Below are 25,192 nucleotides of genomic sequence, written 5' to 3'. Positions count from 1 at the left end.
GACGCGAGGTGACGCGACTGAGATGGGTTACCCATAAAGCAACATGCTTTACCCTAAAGCGACCCTCAAACTGAAAAGGTCCTGCTGTGGTAAATGAGCTATCATGCCAAAAGTACAGGTGAGTTGCCATTATTAGAAGTTTACATTATTAAAAGCCACCCAACAGGAAAAATTGTGCTATAGGAACTTGCATGAAACATCTCTGTACGCATAAAGATATTATGTTGATCATGTGATGGTGATGTCATGATGATGTCATCTAATGAGGAAGTGACGAAGCAGACACGAGGTTCTGAAAGTAGGAACACTGACAGACAAAGTCATCTGAAAATGGCACCTTATTCCCTATATAGTGCACTACTTTTGATCAGATCCCACATCGGGGGACAGAGTGCCATTTTGGATGTACCCCAAGTCTGGACTGGACAGGAGCACAATATCACTATTATGTGACCTTAATGGAGTAGTATCGTTTAAGGCCTACTGTAAATAGGACACACACACACACACACACACACACACCTCTTCCTCTTCCTCTGAACAACTGTCATGGTGATGCAGGCCCTGAGCGATGGAGGCGGTGAGGGAAGCCGCCTTGGGCTCCAGGTAGCACAGGCACAGCGCCAGCGGGAAGGACAGCGTGAGGGCGTACGGCACCGAGAACGACGTGGACAGGAGGAAGAAGAAGATGAAGAGGAAGCAGGGGATGAGAGAGGGTGACCTGAAGGGCCGGAAGTGCTGCACGCTCTCAGGGAGGAAGGTGAGCTCCGTGATGTCGGGGAAGGTGAGGTAACCGTCCTCGTCCAGGTAGGAAGAGAGGTCGGGGAGGTGCAGGGAGAAGGAGAACAGAGTGCCGCCCCGCCTCCTGTGGGCCTTCAGCTGTTCTAGACGCTGTTTGCGGGCCGACAGGAGTAACACCTGCTCCTCTAGGAGGGCGGCGGCGCGGTCCGCTTTGGCCTGGCGCCGACGGCACCCCGCCGAGGATTTAGCCGGGCTGACAGAGGCACAGCGTTTACGTGACGCGTTCTCCCTGCGCCGCCGACGGACCTTAGTGGAGGCCACGGGGGAGGAGGGGAGGGAGAGCTCAGAGCGGAGGGTGTCAGAAGAGTACAGACATGGGGAGCGCTGATGGAGGGAGCGGGGAGGGGAGGTGGTATGGATGGTGAGTAGAATGATACAGGTGGGAGGAGAAAAGACAAGCGAATTAGACAAGAGGCAGTCAGTTCTAGTACAGCAGTGGGTAAAATAAGCCGGAAGCATCTGGGAAATCAATAATTACGGCCAAGTCACACTCTGCAGGACGTTCACTCACTGCTGTACAACGTTAGAGAAAAACTGGGCAATTCAAGAGGGTGCTACGAAATTAATGTCAAAATCTAGTTTTCTTTGCCCTACGTCAGGGTTCTTCAATTCCGGTCCTGGAGGGCCGAAACACCTCCGTTTTTGATCCTTTCCTTCTAATCAGGGGCTAATTCAGACCTGGGACACCAGGTGAGTGCAATTAACTACCAGGTAGAAATAAAAAACAGAAGTTTTTCGGCCCTCCAGGACCGGAATTGAAGAACCCTGCCCTACGTCATTATAAATTACATAGAATGAATCATTAGATAGTTCTTCTACAATATTATCACCTTAATAGACTTGACAGTGTTGATTAAATAACAACGTTCATTTGCTGTGACCGTTGCTAGTTCAGGACTGCACCGCTCTTGGTTGTAGCTCTTCCATATTTGGTGTTGTGAGGTTTCCGCTGGAATCACCTCCAAATCAAGATACATTTGATACCTTCGTCATGTTCACCTCCAGATCCTTGGCTTTCATTGCCTATATTGGCAATCAATCTACGTTGAGAGGGACACTTTCTATGGCGATTTAAAAGGGAAAGACTCCGAAATACACAATGAAAACAGGAACAGACGGTCTTCGCGGAGGGTGGATATTGAAATGTAGTCTGTTAGCTTTGTAAATAAATATATACTGAACAAAATAAAACGCAACAACTTCAAAGATTTTACTGAGTTATAGTTCATATAAGGAAATCAATCAATCTATGGATTTCACATGACTGGGCAGGGGAGCAGCCATGGGTGGGCCAGGGAGATTATAGGCCCACCCACTGGAGAGCCAGGCCCACCCACTGGAGCGCCAGGCCCAGCCAATCAGAATACGTTTTTTTCCCACAAAAGGGCTTTATTACAGACAAAAAGACCCCCCCTCCTCAGACGATCCCGCAGGTGAAGAAGCTGGATGTGGAGGTCCTGGGCTGACGTGGTCTGCGGTTGTGAGGCCGGTTGGACGTACTGCCAAATTCTCAAAGATATCGTTGGAGGCGGCTTATGGTAGAGAAATGAACATTAAATTCTCTGGCAACAGTTATGTTGGACATTCCTGCAGTCAGCATGCCAATTGCACGCTCCCTCAAAACTTGAGACATCCGTGGCACCATGTTGTGTGACAAAACTGCTCATTTTAGAGAGGCCCTTTATTGTCCCCAGCACAAGGTGCACCTGTGTAATGATCATACTGTTTAATCAGCTTCTTGATATGCCACACCTGTCAGGTGGATGGATTATCTTGGCAAAGAAGAAATGCTCACTAACAGGGATGTAAACAAATTTGTGCACAACATTTCAGAGAAATAAGCTTTTTGTGCATATGGATAATTTCTGGGATCTTTCTTTTTAGCTCATGAAACATGGGACCAACACTCTACATGTTGCGTTTATCTTTGTGTTCAGTATATATTTAGTCCCTATTTAGTTTTGTATTCAGCGGATTTCATTTAGAAAAAGCCCACGTTTTCACTCACAAGCCTTCAGCCGCTAGTAAGTTAGCTTGTCAGTTGACGTTGGAAGTTGGCGCCGTTCTGCCGCAGAGCGGCGCCACAGACTTCTAGAGAGCAGTGACCACTCGTTGATCACGCCTGTGATGACATTCCTTTCCCTCTAAACACGCTCCATTCTCAGAGTACGTCTGCAACTTTTTAACCATTTATGGTAGAGACATGGGGTTTGGACTATTGTTTTTTCTGACGGAATGTTATATTGAATGGACATGTTTGTACAAACCTTGAATGAACTAATCCTTTTATGGGTGAACACCCTATACTCTGACCATGTAGAAAAATAAGGAAATGACACTCCTTACACTTACCTGTTTAGTAAAACACTTTAAACAAGAGGTTAATCTGGGCATGGGGTTGTAAAGAATCTTATCGTACTTTGTACCTTTGTAACATCCTTTGACAGTGATAAAGCTGTAACGTCCTTTAACAGTACTGACTCTTTTAACAGTACTGACAGTGATAAAGCTGTTGTAATGTCCTTTAACAGTACTGACAGTGATAAAGCTGCTGTAATGTCCTTTAACAGTACTGACAGTGATAAAGCTGTTGTAACGTCCTTTGACAGTACTGACAGTGATAAAGCTGTAATGTCCTTTAACAGTACTGACAGTGATAAAGCTGTAATGTCCTTTAACAGTACTGACAGTGATAAAGCTGTAATGTCCTTTGACAGTACTGACAGTGATAAAGCTGTAACGTCCTTTAACAGTACTGACAGTGATAAAGCTGCTGTAACGTCCTTTAACAGTACTGACAGTGATAAAGCTGTAATGTCCTTTAACAGTACTGACAGTGATAAAGCTGTAATGTCCTTTGACAGTACTGACAGTGATAAAGCTGTAATGTCCTTTAACAGTACTGACAGTGATAAAGCTGCTGTAACGTCCTTTAACAGTACTGACAGTGATAAAGCTGTTGTAATGTCCTTTGACAGTACTGACAGTGATAAAGCTGTAATGTCCTTTGACAGTACTGACAGTGATAAAGCTGTAATGTCCTTTAACAGTACTGACAGTGATAAAGCTGCTGTAACGTCCTTTAACAGTACTGACAGTGATAAAGCTGCTGTAATGTCCTTTAACAGTACTGACAGTGATAAAGCTGCTGTAATGTCCTTTAACAGTACTGACAGTGATAAAGCTGCTGTAACGTCCTTTAACAGTACTGACAGTGATAAAGCTGTAATGTCCTTTAACAGTACTGACAGTGATAAAGCTGTAATGTCCTTTGACAGTACTGACAGTGATAAAGCAACACCAGGGAGTAAGACAATCTAATGTCCACAGATAGATAGCTGTTTAGGATTCCGTCAATCTAGAGTTATTTACAGGCTAAACAGGGGGGGTTATACTACAAAGCAGGATCAATGAACTAGCCAGCTAAGTTTGATAAATAACCAGAAATAACTATTGATTTGATAACTATTAACTAAAGCTAAACTTAGATGTGTTTTTGGTTTTTGAGTCAATTAGACCATGACCTTTTCAAGCTTACCTTTCAAAAAAAAAAATCAGAATATTTATTCGAGTCAGCTGGCTAAGTCATTGATATTGCTTTGTCTTCACGTAGAACTGCTACTGATAAGGCCGCTGTTGCCTTTACTCAGAGCAAGGAGCCATTACAGTTCATAGGGCAATGTTTTTCAGCTTGTAGCTTCATCCAACTCAAAAGTTGAGTGTGACCAAACTGCTTAACCCTGGATCAATCATATTGGTACTCTGCTAATGGCACTGTTTAATACAAAACCAAACTTCCAGGACTAACCTGATTGGCTAATATGAGGAAGAGGAGGAGGAGGAGGAGGAGGAAGGAAGATGTTTACCTTGTTGTCGTGTCTGAGGGCGGTTGAGGGGACATTACGGTCTGACGTCTCTGTAGCGTTGATCTGTCCCTCCTCTTCCTCAGCCTTCTCCTCCTCCTCCTCCTCTGCCTTCTTCTCCAGCGTTACCGTGGTGATCAGGTCTCCCGCGGCGTCAGCTTTGGCGGGCGTGGTGTCCCTCATCAGGGTGTCGTGGTTCTCCGTTACGGGTGCTGTGAGGAGGGACGGTGACGGGGGTGTTGTTAGTCACCAGAGGACACCAAAACAATAGTTCTCTGTGTGGTACATCCTCAGGTAAGTCATGACCTTAGGAACTGATCTAGGATCAGCTTACTGTCCCAAAATCTTAACCTTAACATAAGATCAACCAAAATGGCGGGGTGACCGTTTTGCTGTTGTTTGAGCTGCACATTGCCCCTTTTACATTAGTGGGGGTAAAACTCAAAACTGGCCTCAGATCAGCGTCTAGAAGCAACTTAGTCTTACTTAAACACAGACTCCAAGACTAGACTGAGGTAGCCTATGATTGTTTTTAACCATCTATGGATAGTCCCCCCTTTGCCCTCAGTGAATCAATAGGTGTTGGGTGTTCAAAAAAAGACTTGGGGACAGAGGATAAGCAAAATAGTGACTTAGAGACTATTTCAATGTCCACACTAGCATACCAGTACACTGCTTAGGATGAGGTAATGCATTGGGCGTTGTGAACATTTGAACATAGTCAATGAATAAGTAGCCCTTACCTCCGTCCAGGCTGCGTGACATGGTGTAGCGTTTGGAGGAGGAGCGTTCGAAGATGGGCGCGGCCCTGATGATCTGAGAGGACACTCTCCGGGTCTGAGCCTGGGTTCTCCCGCTGTAGCGGAACTTAGAACCAAGACCTAGGAACTTCTTAGGCGGGGCCTCTGGAGACACCAGTCTGACAGAGGAGGAAAAAGTTAGGATAAATTAAACCATTATGTGATAAAAAAAAACAACAATCCGTATATTTTACAATAATAATAATAATACATTTAATTTACAGTACATAGCGCTTTTCATCATACAGATCATCTCAAAGACACTTAACCTGATTTGATAGCCTTTAAATGTGCATAATTTCGGCTGTGTTCTTAGGGGATAAATCAACCCTATATATCTGGAGATGAAATCACTACGCTTGTTACATTTTATAGTAACGATCTGACTATGATAGCTTTTCATTTTATATAATTTTCTGCTGTGTTACAGTGCCTTCAGAAAGTATTCACACCCCTTAACCTTGACTTTTTCCGCATTTTGTTGTGTTACAGCCTGAATTTAAAATGGATTACATTGAGATTTTGTGTCACTGGCCTACACACCCCTACACCCCATAATGTCAAAGTGGAATTAGGTTTTTAGACATTTTTACTAATTAATTAGAAATGAAAAGCTTAAATGTCTTGAGTCAATAAGTATTCAACCCCTTTGTTATGGCAAGCATAAATAAGTTCAGGAGTAAAAATGTGCTTAAGAATTCACATAATAAGTTGCATGGACTCACTCTGTGTGCAATAACAGTGTTCAACATGATTTTTGAATGACTAACTCATCTCTGTACCCCACATATACAATAAATCGGTAAGGTCCCTCAGTCGAGCAGTGAATTTCAAATACAGATTCAACCACAAAGACCAGGGAGGTTTTCCAATGCCTCGCAAAGAAGGGCACCTATTGGTAGATGGGTTTAAAAAAAGTTAAAAGCAGACATTGAATATCCCTTTAAGCATGATGAAGTTATTAATTACACTTTGGATGGTGTATCAATTAGGGCTGACCCCAATTAGTCGACTGGTCGATTGTTTGGTCGTTAGGCTGTTGGTCGACCAAGATGGTTTTAGTCGAGCAGTAACAAATATATATATATATATATATATATATATATATATATATATATATATATATATATATATACCCCCATCTCAGTGAACTAATCCATTGCAGAGGCCTAGACTAAAAGCCAATTTATGCTTGACCTGAAAATGTGGTCGGAGGCTCCATATGAACTCCAGAGGCATGCAGAGGCCAAATGGATCTCTGTACCGCATCACCGTGCACCTCCCAAATGTTGTAACAATGCGGAGGGCTCTGTATAGCTCCGCATTGACATGATTGGTTGACGGTAGGTGGGGGCGGTACATCCTGTATAAAACACAACCTCACTTCCTTAACAACAGCTCTGCACTGCTCTGTGAAGAGCAAGAAGTATGAATGCCCTGACTTCTGCAGAGGTCACATCACCGTGCTGCACGGCCCAATGCAGACCTCGGATTACCCATGCACCCAGGATGCACAATGCACTTCCCTCTCCAGAATGCGCTCTCTCCTGCCAATTTGTGCACATGTATTATTTCATAACTTCATTGTGTGAATTGTTCGCATTTGATTGTTAGTGTATATCAATTCCCCATTACATATATCACCAGTAGTACATTTACCATTAATTCCTAATCTACAATGTTTGTTACTTTAGTTACGGTCATTTATTTTAATGCATTCAATATTGTTATTCCAGTCTTCCCGTTCTCACTGTCTGAGTGGACACACTGTTTGCAGAGCGCACAACCTGCTACACTTGTGAGAAACACGTTTTGGTTTATTTATTTCATTCCGTTAATGAGTTTTGTCAGTTTAGTCGTTGTCTTTTCTTTGGAGCGCTCCTGTCAATGTTGAGTAAGGACGCGCACACATAGAGGTTGGCATATAGGTTGCCTGGCCTGCGCGCAAATGAAGGCATATGCATATAAAATGTACTACTGGTGATATACACTACCAGTCAAAAGTTTGGACACGCCTACTCATTCAAGGGTTTTTCTTTATTTTTACTATTTTTTACATTCTACAATAATAGTGAAGACATCAAAACCATGAAATACCACATATGGAATCATGTAGTAACCAAAAAAGTGTTAAACAAATCAAAATACATTCTATATTTGAGATTCTTCAAATAGCCATCCTTTGCCTTCATGACAGCTTTGCACACTCTTGGCATTCTCTCAACCAGCTTCATGAGGTAGTCACCTGGAATGCATTTCAATTAACAGGTGTGCCTTCTTAAAAGTTAATTTGTGGAATTTCTTTCCTTCTTAATGCATTCGAGCCAATCAGTTGTGTTGTGACAAGGTAGGGGTGGTATACAGAAGATAGCCCTATTTGGTAAAAGACCAAGTCCATATTATGGCAAGAACAGCTCAAATAAGCAAAGAGAAACGACAGTCCATCATTACTTTAAGACATGAAGGTCAGTCAATACGGAACATTTCAAGAACTTTGAAAGTTTCTTCAAGTGCAGTCGCAAAAACCATCAAGTGCTATGATGAAACTGGCTCTCATGAGGACCGCCACAGGAATGGAAGACCCAGAGTTACCTCTGCTGCAGAGGATACGTCCATTAGAGTTACCAGCCTCAGAAATTGCAGCCCAAATAAATGCTTCACAGAGTTCAAGTAACAGACACAGCTCAACATCAACTGCTCAGAGGGGAATGAGTGAATCAGGCCTTCATGGTCAAATTGCTGCAAAGAAACCACTACTAAAGGACACCAATAATAAGAGACCTGCTTGGGCCAAGAAACACAAGCAATGGACATTAGACCAGTAGAAATCTGTCCTTTGGTCTGATGAGTCCAAATTTGAGATTCTTGGTTCCAACCGCCGTGTCTTTGTGAGACGCAGAGTAGGTGAACGGATGATCTCCGCATGTGTAGTTCCCACCGTAAAGCATGGAGGAGGAGGTGTTATGGTGTGGGGGTGCTTTGCTGGTGACACGGTCTGTGATTTATTTAGAATTCAAGGCACACTTAACCAGCGTGGCTACCACAGCATTCTGCAGCGATATGCCATCCCATCTGGTTTGGGCTTAGTGGGACTATCAATTGTTTTTCAACAGGACAATGACCCAACACACCTCCAGGCTGTGTAAGGGCTATTTTACCAAGAAGGAGAGTGATGGAGTGTTGCATCAGATGACCTGGCCTCCAAAATCCCACGACCTCAACCCAATTGAGATGGTTTGGGATGAGTCGGACCGCAGAGTGAAGGAAAAGCAGCCAATAAGTGCTCAGCATATGTGGGAACTCCTTTCAAAACTGTTGGAAAAGGATTCCAGGTGAAGCTGGTTGAGAGAATGCCAAGAGTGTGCAAAGCTGTCATCAAGGCAAAGGGTGGCTATTTGAAGAATCTCAAATATAAAATATATTTTGATTTGTTTAACACTTTTTTGGTTTCTACATGATTCCATATGTGTTATTTCATACTTTTGATGTCTTCACTATTATTCTACAATGTAGAAAATAGTAAAAATAAAGAAAAACCCTTAACGCACCACCACTAATGACCTGTGGAGCTTCTCAAAGTAATGTTTTCTTCACCTCAAAACAGCAAGAAAACAAAGTCTGTTTTTACATCCATTGAGAATTACAATAGTTCCTCAATGTATTTGAAAAATCTTTCCAGCTCTCTCCCTTTCAATAACCACTCAGCGTGAAAATGAAAAATGTCATGCTCTGATCCAGTGGAAACGTCATAAAATAGGCCCACCTGATTATCAGTGGTAGCCTTGGACTGAAATAGGTTCCGGTTCTCATTTTGGGTGCTGGTACTGTTTATATTTAGGTGCAGGAGCTCCACAGTACTGTTGAACTAATATTCAATAAGAGGAACAGGAGCTCAAGCTGTAGATGTGAGGTGCCGGTACTCGGTATGCTCCCGAGTGGCGCAGTGGTCTAAGGCACTGCATCGCAGTGCTAGCTGTGCCACTAGAGATCCTGGTTCGAATCCAGGCTCTGTCGTAGCCGGCCGCGACCGGGAGACCCATGGGGCGGTGCACAATTGGCCCAGCGTCGTCCAGGGTAGGGGAGGGAATGGCCGGCAGGGATGTAGCTCAGTTGGTAGAGCATGGCGTTTGCAACGCCAGGGTTGTGGGTTCGATTCCCATGGGGGGCCAGTATGGAAAATAAAAAAATGATGTATTCACTAACTGTAAGTCGCTCTGGATAAGAGCGTCTGCTAAATGACTAAAATGTAAATACTCCGCTCCGGTGAGCTGCTGCCCAAGTCAAGCCCTGTTTCTTATCCCTTGCCCAAATAGCCTACAGCTGTGTCTGTCCTGAGCTCACTGGTGCAGGAAACTCTGAGGGCCCAGAATATTTTATACAATGTTGCAAGGAGCTTCAGGCTGACCCAAGTTAATAGTTGATACAATGTTTCAAGGAGCTTCAGGCTGACCCAAGTTAATAGTTGATACAATGTTTCCAGTTCCTTGCTGACAAGCCATGCGTAGCCAATGTGATTTATAGGATATTTATTTTTAATCAGGATATTTTCTACCTGCAGGCGGCAATGTTTTTATTTGCTGGCTTTATGTAGGCTATTTTTACATAGTTGATAATGGCAATAGAAGTTACTTTAAGATTTGTATCATTTTCATTTAGATTTATATAGAATTTTGATTAACCACATGACAATGATTTTGAGATATGAAGACGTTATTAAAAATTAAATGACACTGTTTCACAAAAATGTGCATATGAAAACCATAACTGGCAGGCAGATCGGTAGAAATGGTAAGACAAATTGGCCACGTCCACATGAGAAAGGTTGCCTATTACCGGCATCTTCAGGAGAGTAATGGCAGAATCTGCGAAAGCGGGAGGAGAATAGTTGGGTCAGGTTAGTGTTTGTTTTCTTCTGGTTATCTAGATCTCTGACGCCCTCTTGAGGCATCAAACCGTAAGCTTAAAGCATCAGACAAGCTCAATACATATAGTTGATTTTATTAAAACACATAGGGTGTGGCTATATATGGAAAAATATACAACTTAAAAAATGTTGAGCAATCGATTGGTCGAATAAACATACAACTTTAGTCGGGGACAGCCCTAGTATCAATACACCCAGTCACTACAAAGATACAGGCGTCCTTCCTAACTCAGTTGACGGAGAGGAAGGAAACCCCTCAGGGATTTCAACATGAGGCCAATGATGACTTTAAAACAGTTACAGAGTTGAATGGCTGTGATAGGAAAGAACTGAGGATGGATCAACAACATTGTAGTTACTCCACAATACTAACCTAAATGACAGAGTGAAAAGAAGGAAGCCTGTACAGAATAAAAAATATTCCAAAACATGCATCCTGTTTGTAATAAGGCACTAAAGTAAAACTGCAAAAAATGTGGCAAAGAAATGAACTTTTTGTCCTGAATACAAAGCGTTACGTTTGGGGCAAATCCAACACAACACATTACTGAGTACCACCCTTCATATTTTCAAGCATGGTGGTGGCTGCATCAGGTTATGGGTATGCTTGTCATCGGCAAGAACTAGGGGAGTTTTTTAGGATAAAAAGAAATAGAATACAGCTAAGCACAGGCACAATCCTAGAGGAGAACCTGGTTCAGTCTGCTTTCCAACAGACACTGGGAGACGAATTCACCTTTCAGCAGGATAATAACCTAAAACATAAGGCCAAATATACACTGGAGTTGCTTACCAAGACAACGTTGAATGTTCCTGAGTGGCCTAGTTACAGTTTTGACTTAAATCGGCTTGAAAATCTATGGCAAGACCTGAAAATGGCTGTCTAGCAATGATCAACAACCAACATGACAGAGCTTGACGAATTTTTAAAATAATAATGTGCAAATATTGTACAGTCCAGGTGTGGAAAGCTCTTAAAAGACTCACAGCTGTAATTGCTGCCAAAAGGTGATTCTAACATTGACTCAGGGGTGTGAATAATTATGTACATTTGATAATTCTGCATTTAGTTTTCAATGAATTTGCTGAAATTTCTACAAACATGTTTTCACTTTGTCATTATGAGGTACTGTGTGTAGATGGATGAGAAAAAAAATTATATTTAATACATTTTGAATTTAGGCTGTAACAACAAAATGTGGAATAAGTCAAAGAGTATGAATACTGTCTGAAGGCCCTGTATATATTATACTACAGGGACAGGCTACAAAACATAGTGCATCTCTTACCTGAAGAACGTGTGGTGCTCAACACAGGTCTTCCACAGTCTCTTGGCTGCACGGTGGTTGGGGAGCTTGAAGCCAATCGTGCTCTCAAACTGCTCAAACTGCAAGAGGAAGAGATATTGATGTTACAAGTGTCTCAAAAGAGAGAGAGGTGGTGATCATGTCAGAACAGAAGCAATTCCTGTCCTTAAATATATAGTAGTCTAGACCCCAGGCCACAGGGTAGTCTGACTAGGCCCCAGGGTAGTCTGACTAGGCCACAGGGTAGTCTGACTAGGCCCCAGGCCATAGAGTAGTCTGACTAGGCCCCAGGGTAGTCTGACTAGGCCCCAGGGTAGTCTGACTAGGCCACAGGGTAGTCTGACTAGGCCCCAGGCCATAGAGTAGTCTGACTAGGCCCCAGGCCCCAGGGTAGTCTGACTAGGCCACAGGGTAGTCTGACTAGGCCCCGGGCCATAGAGTAGTCTGACTAGGCCCCAGGGTAGTCTGACTAGGCCCCAGGCCCCAGGGTAGTCTGACTAGGCCCCAGGCCATAGAGTAGTCTGACTAGGCCCCAGGCCATAGAGTAGTCTGACTAGGCCCCAGGGTAGTCTGACTAGGCCCCAGGCCATAGAGTAGTCTGACTAGGCCCCAGGCCATAGAGTAGTCTGACTAGGCCCCAGGCCATAGGGTAGTCTGACTAGGCCCCAGGCCATAGAGTAGTCTGACTAGGCCCCAGGCCCCAGGGTAGTCTGACTAGGCCACAGGGTAGTCTGACTAGGCCCCGGGCCATAGAGTAGTCTGACTAGGCCCCAGGGTAGTCTGACTAGGCCCCAGGCCCCAGGGTAGTCTGACTAGGCCCCAGGCCATAGAGTAGTCTGACTAGGCCCCAGGCCATAGAGTAGTCTGACTAGGCCCCAGGGTAGTCTGACTAGGCCCCAGGCCATAGAGTAGTCTGACTAGGCCCCAGGCCATAGAGTAGTCTGACTAGGCCCCAGGCCATAGGGTAGTCTGACTAGGCCCCAGGCCATAGAGTAGTCTGACTAGGCCCCAGGCCATAGAGTAGTCTGACTAGGCCCCAGGCCATAGAGTAGTCTGACTAGGCCCCAGGCCATAGGGTAGTCTGACTAGGCCCCAGGGTAGTCTGACTAGGCCCCAGGCCACAGGGTAGTCTGACTAGGCCCCAGGCCATAGAGTAGTCTGACTAGGCCCCAGGGTAGTCTGACTAGGCCCCAGGCCCCAGGGTAGTCTGACTAGGCCCCAGGCCATAGAGTAGTCTGACTAGGCCCCAGGCCATAGAGTAGTCTGACTAGGCCCCAGGCCATAGAGTAGTCTGACTAGGCCCCAGGCCCCAGGGTAGTCTGACTAGGCCCCGGGCCATAGAGTAGTCTGACTAGGCCCCAGGCCATAGAGTAGTCTGACTAGGCCCCGGGCCATAGAGTAGTCTGACTAGGCCCCAGGCCATAGAGTAGTCTGACTAGGCCCCGGGCCATAGAGTAGTCTGACTAGGCCCCAGGCCATAGTTTCTCCTGGTCAGGTCACATGGTAAAACTCCTGACCCGGTTTGTAACAGATACACAGTTGTTGTTGTTGTTGTTGTTGGTGTGTTTACCTCTCCGGGGCGTATCTTGATGTAGAAGTTGTTTCTCTTGTAGGAGATCTTGAGGACCTTGGGCCAGGCGAAGCGGTTGATTCTCAGTCGGTCTCTGTAGATGAGGAGACCACTGGAGCACACTCCTAGCATGATCTCTATGCCTTCAGAGTCCTGCAACGCACCCGATTAGTATACAATGAATGAGTTCCAGTACGCCATCAAAACCACTTCACAAAAGGAATCATCGAAAGTATTAAACAGAATCACAACGTCAGGAAGACAGTGATTCTTCTCCACACACTACAGCTGTGGAGGGAGGAATGGTCCAGTATGGGACAAGCATTGGCAAGGGTTCTGATGGTAAATGGCTATGGACAATCAGCCAGGAGGATAACGGGCATCTCCTACTCTACATGATGTAAGGGAGGGGGTGTGTCTAGGGTCTGAGGAGGAAAGTGGGAAACATTACGTTCCACTTTAGTGCGTCACAGCAATGGAGAGTGATGATGGGTACAACAAGCCACAAGCTAGCGTGATGACCGCTAAGCCGTGCATTAAACAAACACAGAAACACACCACACGATGCAGCAGCCTCTTACCTCCCCTTTCGCTGCAGCCAAACACTCAAACAGGCTTCCTACCAACTAGCCAGGTGGTTTAATGAGAGGAGAGAACACAACAAATGCTGACTCTGATCTGATTCAACTAGTCAAATGGAATATTATCGACTAAACAAATCTGTATTCAAAGTGCACTAGGCAACCTCATTCCTCCTTTAGTTGACTCTTTGAACGGACCATCATCTTTATCGGTCTCACCTAGATGGGATAATTTCACTGTTCAAAGTGCTTGTGATAACAGACAGTATCTGCCATCGGGATTAACAGTGACGGTTTCAATGTGTTGAAATGAGTGGTGTGTTATCCTGGTAATCTGCTGCTGCTGGCCTGGTCTGTCTGTATGTCTCTATCCGTCTGTCTCTATCTGTCTGTCTGTCTCTATCTGTCTCTATCTGTCTGTCTGTCTCTATCTGTCTGTCTGTCTGTCTCTGTCTGTCTGTCTGTCTGTCTGTCTGTCTGTCTCTCCATCTGTCTGTCTCTCTCTACATCAGTCTGTCTGTCTGTCTGTCTGTCTGTCTGTCTGTCTGTCTGTCTGTCTGTCTGTCTCTACATCTGTCTGTCTCTCTCTACATCAGTCTGTCTGTCTGTCCGTCTCTTTGTCTGCCTGTCTGACTATCTATCTGACTGTCTCTCTCTCTCCAGCTGTCTGTCTGCCCAATGAGATTAATCAAATCAAACACGTCATTAAGACAGAGGAGATTATCCTACAGAATCTCCTCAAGGGAGCCAAGTCAGGCCAATCCAAGGCAGAGCCTCATGGAGTCAGTGAAGCTAGCAGAGATGGTAACAGTCAGTCAGCAGTCCTGCTAAGGCAGAGCCTCATGGAGTCAGTGAAGCTAGCAGAGATGGTAACAGTCAGTCAGCAGTCCTGCTAAGGCAGAGCCTCATGGAGTCAGTGAAGCTAGCAGAGATGGGAACAGTCAGTCAGCAGTCCTGCTAAGGCAGAGCCTCATGGAGACAGTGAAGCTAGCAGAGATGGTAACAGTCAGTCAGCAGTCCTGCTAAGGCAGAGCCTCATGGAGACAGTGAAGCTAGCAGAGATGGTAACAGTCAGTCAGCAGTCCAGCTAAGGCAGAGCCTCATGGAGACAGTGAAGCTAGCAGAGATGGTAACGGTCAGTCAGCAGTCCAGCTAGAGCAGTGGCAGTTGGCTGCCCAGCACATCCAGACATTTGAAGTAACAGCCCAGTGTTGGTGTTAAGCATGGTACTGACGTCACTGAGACAGCAGCGGTGCATTGGAAGGATTAGCAGAGTGCCTCTGACAAAAGCAGTGAAGTGAAAACAGAACTTTCCCATGTACACTGTCATATGGGGAGATATATTATAGCACAGAGGATTTAATTCACATTTGTATGTGTGTGTGTGTGTGTGTGTGTGTGTGGTATATGTAAGTGTGTGGGTATGTGGGTGTGTATGTGTATGTAGGCGTGTGTGTTCGGTGTGTTTGTGTGTATCTGTGTTTGGTGTGTGTGTGTGGTGTAGGTAGGTGTGTGTGTGTAGTGTATGTATGTGTGTGTGGTGTGTGTGTGTGTGTGTGTGTGTGTGTGTGTGTATGTGTGTGTGTACCTTAGCGTGATGGAGGTCTACCCCATACATGGACAGTTTCTTGGCATTCTCCAGAAAGTGCAACTCTGCTTCAGCTGGCGTCATCCCTCTGAAAACAGACATCAGGCATAAGATCAGTAGAGGTAGAGGCTGAGCTCCATGTCCTGTAACTATGGGGTTCAGAGATGTTCTCTATTACACTCCTAGTCCTGTAACTATGGGGTTCAGAGATGTTCTCTATTACACTCCTAGTCCTGTAACTATGGGGTTCAGAGATGTTCTCTATTACACTCCTAGTCCTGTAACTATGGGGTTCAGAGATGTTCTCTAGTACACTCCATGTCCTGTAACTATGGGGTTCTGAGATGTTCTCTATTACACTCCTAGTCCTGTAACTATGGGGTTCAGAGATGTTCTCTATTACACTCCTAGTCCTGTAACTATGGGGTTCAGAGATGTTCTCTATTACACTCCTAGTCCTGTAACTATGGGGTTCAGAGATGTTCTCTATTACACTCCTAGTCCTGTAACTATGGGGTTCAGAGATGTTCTCTAGTACACTCCTAGTCCTGTAACTATGGGGTTCAGAGATGTTCTCTATTACACTGCTAGTCCTGTAACTATGGGGTTCAGATATGTTCTCTATTACACTCCTAGTCCTGTAACTATGGGGTTCAGAGATGTTCTCTATTACACTGCTAGTCCTGTAACTATGGGGTTCAGAGATGTTCTCTATTACACTCCTTGTCATGTAACTATGGGGTTCAGAGTTGTTCTCTAGTACACTCCATGTCCTGTAACTATGGGGTTCAGAGATGTTCTCTATTACACTCCTAGTCCTGTAACTATGGGGTTCAGAGATGTTCTCTATGACACTCCTTGTCCTGTAACTATGGGGTTCAGAGATGTTCTCTATTACACTCCTAGTCCTGTAACTATGGGGTTCTGAGATGTTCTCTAGTACACTCCTTGTCCTGTAACTATGGGGTTCAGTGATGTTCTCTATGACACTCCTAGTCCTGTAACTATGGGGTTCAGAGATGTTCTCTATTACACTCCATGTCCTGTAACTATGGGGTTCAGAGATGTTCTCTATTACACTCCTAGTCCTGTAACTATGGGGTTCAGAGATGTTCTCTATTACACTCCTAGTCCTGTAACTATGGGGTTCAGAGATGTTCTCTAGTACACTCCATGTCCTGTAACTATGGGGTTCAGAGATGTTCTCTATTACACTCCTAGTCCTGTAACTATGGGGTTCAGAGATGTTCTCTATTACACTCCTAGTCCTGTAACTATGGGGTTCAGAGATGTTCTCTATTACACTCCTAGTCCTGTAACTATGGGGTTCAGAGATGTTCTCTATTACTATATAATAAAGAACATGCTAGTTATCAGAGAATGAGCTAAAATGGGTACAGACACAGGCAGACAGATAGACGTATGGATCTATAACGTATAGCCAGACATATTTGTAGTTCTTGTGTAGGTCCATGACCTTGTCCTCCAGACAGACAGACAGACTTATAGATAGCTCGATTTATAGATAATCTATAGCCGGACATACTTGTAGTTCTTGTGTAGGTCCATGACCTTGTCCTCTAGTTCCTTGGTGTGGTTGGGAGCGAAGCGGAGCTCACTGTTGTACTCCGTCTCCTCGGGGTCGTAGTCCCCCAGCTCTGACTGGACCGTGTAGGAGCCCAGTATGGTGTGGGTGGCAAAGGAACAGGGGAGACGACCAGATACCATGTCATCACGCAGCTGGAGACACAGGTAGTACCTGGGGGGGGGGAGAGAGAGAGAGAGAGAGAGAGAGAGAGAGAGAGAGCGAGGGGAGAGAGAGAGAGAGAGAGAGCGAGGGGAGAGAGAGAGAGAGAGAGAGAGAGAGAGAGAGAGAGAGAGAGAGAGAGAGAGAGAGAGAGAGAGAGAGAGAGAGAGAGAGAGAGAGAGAGACCAACAGTAAGAGAGAGAAGGAAAGAGGCCAGGTGAGAGTGGGAGATGCCAGTATGACAGTATTATACCATAAATAGCAAATACTGTATTTCAGAGGCTTTGAGAACGCAGTCGCTCCATTCAGCTTACCTGGTAATGTCTTCAGACAGCTGTGCAGGGTCTGGGGGGTAGAACTTGACGCTGAAGGCAAAGTTCCAGGGGCCAGCTGCAGAACAATAAAGCATAGAATCAGAATATAATGCAAACATCTGCTAGATGAACTGGGATTTAAAAAGAGGCCCGGTGAACAGCAGTGAATCCCCTACAAGGTGTTGATTCTAGCATGGGAAACAGCACAATTACACAACGTCCAACCACGATCAAGTTCAGTTGTTGCCTCTTAAAGTGTTTCATCATGCTAATGACTCAACAGGGCTATTAGTACATGAACAGAAGATAGGGTTGAACCGCAGTGCAGTATAGACTATAGTGTAGTATAGTATAGTATAGATGTAGTGTAGTATATTGTAGTGTAGTATAGTGTAGTATAGTGTAGTATAGTGTAGTATAGTGTAGTATAGTATAGTGTAGTATATTGTAGTGTAGTATAGTGTAGTATAGTGTAGTATATTGTAGTATAGTGTAGTATAGTGTAGTGCCGTATTTATCGGACAACTCACTCCTTATCTGCTTCTTCAGTTCCTTGTTAGGGTCCAGCCAGTTCTGGAGAGAGAGGCAAATTAGCAATGATCTATTAATTAATCAATGAATGACCATTTATATAGCACACAGACCCCACAAGACATGCCACCAGAGGTCTCTTCACAGTCCCCAAGTCCAGAACAGACTATGGGAGGCGCACAGTACTACATAGAGCCATGACTACATGGAACTCTATTCCACATCAGGTAACTGATGCAAGCAGTAGAATCAGATTTTTTTAAAACAGGTAAAAATACACCTCATGGAACAGCGGGGACTGTGAAGAGACACACACAAAAGGTACAGACACATGCATACACACACACTGTGATATTGTTGTATGGTGGTATTAAACATTTTAAATTGTAGATATGTAGTGGTGTAATAATGTTATATGATGTACTGTTTTATCTTTTGTTTTATATGTACTGTAAGTGCTTTAATATGTTTGGACCCCAGGAAGAGTAATGGGGATCCATAATAAACCCCAGGAAGAGTAGCTGCTGCCTTGGTAGGAACTAATGGGGATCCATAATAAACCCCAGGAAGAGTAGCTGCTGCCTTGGCAGGAACTAATGGGGATCCATAATAAACCCCAGGAAGAGTAGCTGCTGCCTTGGTAGGAACTAATGGGGATCCATAATAAACCCCAGGAAGAGTAGCTGCTGCCTTGGTAGGAACTAATGGGGATCCATAATAAACCCCAGGAAGAGTAGCTGCTGCCTTGGCAGGAACTAATGGGGATCCATAATAAACCCCAGGAAGAGTAGCTGCTGCCTTGGTAGGAACTAATGGGGATCCATAATAAACCCCAGGAAGAGTAGCTGCTGCCTTGGCAGGAACTAATGGGGATCCATAATAAACCCCAGGAAGAGTAGCTGCTGCCTTGGCAGGAACTAATGGGGATCCATAATAAACCCCAGGAAGAGTAGCTGCTGCCTTGGTAGGAACTAATGGGGGATCCATAATACACCCCAGGAAGAGTAGCTGCTGCCTTGGCAGGAACTAATGGGGATCCATAATAAACCCCAGGAAGAGTAGCTGCTGCCTTGGCAGGAACTAATGGGGATCCATAATAAACCCCAGGACACGTTCCCACTGCCCTAAGAAAGAAAACTCCCCTGGGGGAACTGTTATCAGTCTATCAACACCAGGGCCCATATTCACAAACATCTCACAGTAGGTGTGCTGATCTAAGACCAGGTCCCCCTGTCTACGCAATCATATTCATTATGATCTAAAAGATAAAAGTGATCCTAGATCAGCACTGAGATGCTGAATAAACAAAAAGGGCCCTGGATATATAATACTCTTCCTCTACCTTCTGGTTCTCCATGTCGCGGTACATGATGCCAGACAGCCAGACAGACAACAGACAGACAGACAGACCACTACTGACAGACAACAGACAGACAGACCGACAGACCACAGACAGACAGACAGACCACTACTGACAGACAACAGACAGACCCCAGACAGACAGACAGACCCCAGACAGACAGACAGACAGACCACAGACAGACAGACAGACATCTTTGATGAGTCTCTTCCTCTACCTTCTGGTTCTCCACGTCGCGGTACGTGATGCCAAAGTAGTCCGTCTCCAGCAGGTTCAGATGGTCACACACCTTGGCAAACAGCATCTGGCCTCTGGCTCGTTTCTGGAGACACACACACAGAGCAGTTATTCAACAGGGGTCAGAGTTCACACTGTTGGAAAGCACCCCGACATGTTCCACAGTCAGGGGCGGGATCTGAACCCGGGTCCCCCATGGGAGAAAACAACATCATCCATTAGACCATGAGGAAAATCCCTTGGGGCTACCTCATCACGAGACCATGAGCCAGACTCTACTACACCAGCATATAACTTAGAATGCATACCCAATACATTGCTTCTTTACAAGTAGTATGCTAGTGTGGTAGTGTTGCAGCGAGGTCACACCAGATCCAATGCAGTATTCGACGTTCGTCCAGGTCCCCAGGACGTGGGGAGAAGACTTCAACACCGACCACTAGGGGCAACGGCGAGCGCTATTACCATCAAGTAGGCTTGCGGTTTGCACTGCGGACGGGATTGGCGGATGAGCGTAAGCTGCGAGCTCCGGCTCCGAGGATCGCGAGTTCAATCCAAATGCTAGGCAGGCACTTTTTTTTCTTCTTTTATTTCCACAAACCTCGAAATGAATGCCTAAACTTAACCGTTGAGTTGTTTTTGTTTTAAGCCTATCCTAAACCATTTGGAATTAATGCCTAAACTTTAATTCCTGCAGTGGGCTAAATCAGGGTCAGAGTGTTTCTTGGTAGTCTTAAACCAATCTACTTTGAAACAAAAGTAAACACATCACACACACATGGTTATGGGCTTAACAAAAAGAAGACACCTGCACCATGTCAGATATAGAGGTGAAATGTATTACATTTTGAGTTTGCATCCCAATATTACACTTTATATACATCACAGAACACTGAAATATAACAAAACCGTTTGACATAGAAACACTGGATTTTCAAAGTGTTTTTTGAAATAATGTTTATTAATTATGAAATTATGAACAATATTAATAACATTCCACCCATGAGGCCACTAGAGTGTGCTTTAGTCATTCGACTGCATGAAAGGACCGGTCAAAACTTGACGTTTATGGACAAATGTTGAATACTGCATTCAGACCGTGAGATCTTGTTGCGTGTGGATAATGGAACATGTCTCTAGTTGATCTTAATTGAAAAAGAATTGATCTGTAGTTAAAAATCGAGTTTTGACCTTGATTACTATTTGTTCTTCAGCAAACAACACCATTACAGTGCAGCTAACTGGGATCAATGTAGAGACTGTAGTTAATTGACCAAAGAGCAGGGGTGAAACATTATGTAGACAGCCTGTCACTGACGTCTTCCCTGCTGTTCTGAAGTCCACATCTGTCATCTCTCTTCTCCTGTTCTGACATCTCCTACTCTCTCTCTCTCTGTTATCTACCTCTTCTCTCTCTGTTATCTACCTCCTCCTCCCCTCTCCTTCTCCCTCCCCTCTCCTTCTCCTCCCCTCTCCCTCCCCTCCTCCCTCCCCTCCCCTCTCCTTCTCCTCCTCCCTCCCCTCTCCTTCTCCCCCTCCCTCCCCACACTCCCCCTCCCTCCCCACACTCCCCCAGAGCCCTGGCATAATTCTGCTCTCTTTCCTCCCTGTGTTTACGAGTTACATCTGACATGCTTGTGTGTGATTCACAAGCCTTTTAAAGATGCTACGACAGACACTTCTACCAGCAGGAACAACATCTTTCCGGCAGTTAGCACAGACAGACTGATACTAAACAGAGGCGATGTCACACCAACACAAACCTCAACCTAGCACAATCAGAAAGTCACCCCAACACAGTCACCCCAACACAGTCACCCCAACACAGTCACACCACAGCAGCACCCCGACACAGCTCCACTGGTGACACTTCACTACATTGAGGATGGTGTTATTTTTCTAGACAAAATGAAATGGGAACTGGTCTGGTACATGATTCTGCGCTCACGTAATTATAACTGTATTTGGGCTCTGAATCAGTCTGATCCCCGCCCATAGCTGTTCTTAAAGGTTCAATGAAAACCCGAGCTTGTCAATAAAGAGATTGGCGCTCAGGATTACAATAGCAAAAACCCATATTAAAAGAAAACAGCCACTAAGCAAGGTACAAAAGACACTTAACGACACCAACTCCTCGATAACACCCCTCGATACGGCAATAAGAACAAGGCAAAAACAGCAGCATGTTGATTTTAAAAAGGTCGAGCTACGAGGGAAAGTGATTTCTCTTCAGTCAGACTTGAAGGAAGATCACAGTGAATACATTTCTCCCACAGGGGGTAAGTGATTGCATCTTTACACCACGTCAGTCAGTGAGTGAGTGAGTGAGTGAGTGAGTGAGTGAGTGAGTGAGTGAGTGAGTGAGTGAGTGAGTGAGAGAGAGAGAGAGAGAGAGAGACTCACCACTCAACGTGTCTTCTTCCTACAGTAATGGGAATGGTCTAAAACAGACTCCCTACAATGAACTGAGTATCTTTGTTTAACCTCAATGTTCTCAATGTGTGATATGCTGCTGGCCTTAACCAACCTGTAACCAGCTAACCTCTCTGTCTGTGTGATATGCTGCTAGCCTTAACTAACCTGTAACCAGCTAACCTCTCTGTCTGTGTGATATGCTGCTAGCCTTAACTAACCTGTAACCAGCTAACCTCTCTGTCTGTGTGATATGCTGCTAGCCTTAACTAACCTGTAACCAGCTAACCTCTCTGTCTGTGTGATATGCTGCTAGCCTTAACCAACCTGTAACCAGCTAACCTCTCTGTCTGTGTGATATGCTGCTAGCCTTAACCAACCTGTAACCAGCTAACCTCTCTGTCTGTGTGATATGCTGCTAGCCTTAACCAACCTGTAACCAGCTAACCCCTCTGTCTGTGTGAAACGCTGCTAGCCTTAACCAACCTGTAACCAGCTAACCTCTCTGTCTGTGTGAAACGCTGCTAGCCTTAACCAACCTGTAACCAGCTAACCTCTCTGTCTGTGTGATATGCTGCTAGCCTTAACCAACCTGTAACCAGCTAACCCCTCTGTCTGTGTGATATGCTGCTAGCCTTAACCAACCTGTAACCAGCTAACCCCTCTGTCTGTGTGAAACGCTGCTAGCCTTAACCAACCTGTAACCAGCTAACCTCTCTGTCTGTGTGATATGCTGCTAGCCTTAACTAACCTGTAACCAGCTAACCTCTCTGTCTGTGTGATATGCTGCTAGCCTTAACCAACCTGTAACCAGCTAACCCCTCTGTCTGTGTGATATGCTGCTAGCCTTAACTAACCTGTAACCAGCTAACCTCTCTGTCTGTGTGATATGCTGCTAGCCTTAACTAACCTGTAACCAGCTAACCTCTCTGTCTGTGTGATATGCTGCTAGCCTTAACTAACCTGTAACCAGCTAACCTCTGTGTCTGTGTGATATGCTGCTAGCCTTAACCAACCTGTAACCAGCTAACCTCTCTGTCTGTGTGATATGCTGCTGGCCTTAACCAACCTGTAACCAGCTAACCTCTCTGTCTGTGTGATATGCTGCTAGCCTTAACCAACCTGTAACCAGCTAACCTCTCTGTCTGTGTGATATGCTGCTGGCCTTAACCAACCTGTAACCAGCTAACCTCTCTGTCTGTGTGATATGCTGCTAGCCTTAACCAACCTGTAACCAGCTAACCTCTCTGTCTGTGTGAAACGCTGCTAGCCTTAACCAACCTGTAACCAGCTAACCTCTCTGTCTGTGTGAAACGCTGCTAGCCTTAACCAACCTGTAACCAGCTAACCTCTCTGTCTGTGTGATATGCTGCTAGCCTTAACTAACCTGTAACCAGCTAACCTCTCTGTCTGTGTTATATGCTGCTGGCCTTAACCAACCTGTAACCAGCTAACCTCTCTGTCTGTGTGAAACGCTGCTGGCCTTAACCAACCTGTAACCAGCTAACCTCTCTGTCTGTGTGATATGCTGCTGGCCTTAACCAACCTGTAACCAGCTAACCTCTCTGTCTGTGTGATATGCTGCTGGCCTTAACCAACCTGTAACCAGCTAACCTCTCTGTCTGTGGCTTAACCAACCTGTAACCAGCTAACCTCTCCGTCTGTGGCTTAACCAACCTGTAACCAGCTAACCTCTCTGTCTGTGGCTTAACCAACCTGTAACCAGCTAACCTCTCTGTCTGTGTGATATGCTGCTGGCTTTAAAGCTGGAATCCTTAAAGGGATACTTCAGGATTGTTGCAATGAAGCCCTTTATCTACTTCCCCCAAGTCAGATGAACTTGTGGATACAATTTTTATATCTCTGCGTGCAGTTTGAAGGAAGTTGCTATCTAGCTGCTAACTACAGTTAGCTCAATGACTGGAAGTCTATGGTAACTGCTAGCATGGTAGTAGATACCATATATTTCCAGTAATTGGGCTAACACTAGTTAGCATTGGCTTGTGAAACTACCTCTTAACTTCCTTCATACTGGATGCAGAGACATAAGGAGGATTAAAGGGAGATGGTGGAGGGAGGTGGATTAAAGGGAGATGGTGGAGGGAGGTGGATTAAAGGGAGATGGTGGAGGGAGGAGGATTAAAGGGAGATGGTGGAGGGAGGAAGAGTGAAGGGGAGATGGTGGAGGGAGGAGGATGAAGGAGGGATGGTGGAGGGAGGAGGATGAAGGGGAGATGGTGGAGGGAGGAAGAGTGAAGGGGAGATGGTGGAGGGAGGAGGATTGAAGGGGAGATGGTGGAGGGAGGAGGATTAAAGGGAGATGGTGGAGGGAGGAGGATGAAGGAGGGATGGTGGAGGGAGGAGGATTGAAGGAGGGATGGTGGAGGGAGGAGGATTGAAGGGGAGATGGTGGAGGGAGGAGGATTGAAGGGGAGATGGTGGAGGGAGGAAGCTTGAAGGGGAGATGGTGGAGGGAGGAGGATTGAAGGGGAGATGGTGGAGGGAGGAAGCTTGAAGGGGAGATGGTGGAGGGAGGAGGTTTGAAGGGGAGATGGTGGAGGGAGGAGGATGAAGGGGAGATGGTGGAGGGAGGAAGCTTGAAGGGGAGATGGTGGAGGGAGGAGGATTGAAGGGGAGATGGTGGAGGGAGGAAGCTTGAAGGGGAGATGGTGGAGGGAGGAGGTTTGAAGGGGAGATGGTGGAGGGAGGAGGATGAAGGGGAGATGGTGGAGGGAGGAGGATGAAGGGGAGATGGTGGAGGGAGGAGGATTGAAGGAGAGAGTGGGTAATATAAGTCTGTAAACAGATGGGGCAACCCAGGGAGATTCCTCGGGAGGCTCTCTCCCTTCCTCACGGTCTTCTCTCATGCAGGGGAGGCCTGGACACTAATAAATGACCCAGCCACAGACCACACTGCAGGGTGTCATGTAAAACATCTTCCTAGTGTGAAATAGCTCCCAATCATTCTGATTGTGTTCTGATTATGATGTCATGTTCTAAAATGTATCACAGTGTTAAAGTGGTCCCAGTTCACGGATGGCTGGGCTCGAGTGGACGTCTCTCTCTCACACACCTTCCCTCAACCTCGAATAACTGTTCTGTGGGCGCGTGCATTTGCTTTACACATCTGCCAATCAATGACTGTACCAGTCCGGGT

The 25,192-nt window shown here is 45.4% G+C and overlaps 2 protein-coding genes across 9 annotated transcripts in view; both read right to left on the bottom strand.

Annotated features, from left to right (window-relative positions):
* The window catches only part of LOC311147173 (uncharacterized protein), a 2,235-nt gene extending 966 nt beyond the window's left edge, over window positions 1–1,269 (bottom strand). Inside the window, exon 1 of the mRNA XM_084183816.1 lies at window positions 1–1,269. This exon is cut by the window's left edge and continues 966 nt beyond it. Within this exon, the coding sequence (XP_084039942.1) occupies window positions 481–1,260 (780 nt within the window). The 5' untranslated portion in view covers window positions 1,261–1,269 and the 3' untranslated portion in view covers window positions 1–480.
* LOC311147169 (band 4.1-like protein 3) overlaps window positions 1–25,192 on the bottom strand; it is a 76,960-nt gene that overhangs the window by 25,607 nt on the left and 26,161 nt on the right. For all 8 annotated transcript variants that reach the window (XM_084183811.1, XM_084183812.1, XM_084183805.1 and 5 more), the window contains 9 exons: window positions 19,604–19,708; window positions 18,026–18,068; window positions 17,496–17,571; window positions 16,981–17,193; window positions 15,435–15,522; window positions 13,266–13,418; window positions 11,678–11,775; window positions 5,408–5,583; window positions 4,668–4,876 (listed from right to left, as the gene is read on the bottom strand). In XM_084183811.1, the coding sequence (XP_084039937.1) occupies window positions 4,668–4,876; window positions 5,408–5,583; window positions 11,678–11,775; window positions 13,266–13,418; window positions 15,435–15,522; window positions 16,981–17,193; window positions 17,496–17,571; window positions 18,026–18,068; window positions 19,604–19,708 (1,161 nt within the window). The remainder of the gene's footprint in view (window positions 1–4,667; window positions 4,877–5,407; window positions 5,584–11,677; window positions 11,776–13,265; window positions 13,419–15,434; window positions 15,523–16,980; window positions 17,194–17,495; window positions 17,572–18,025; window positions 18,069–19,603; window positions 19,709–25,192) is intronic.

This window comes from Coregonus lavaretus (assembly GCF_964263955.1).
Source record: "Coregonus lavaretus genome assembly, chromosome: 19".
Lineage (NCBI taxonomy): Eukaryota > Metazoa > Chordata > Actinopteri > Salmoniformes > Salmonidae > Coregonus > Coregonus lavaretus.
Note: the sequence above shows the minus strand (reverse complement) of the source record. Positions and strands in the feature narration are given on the sequence as shown.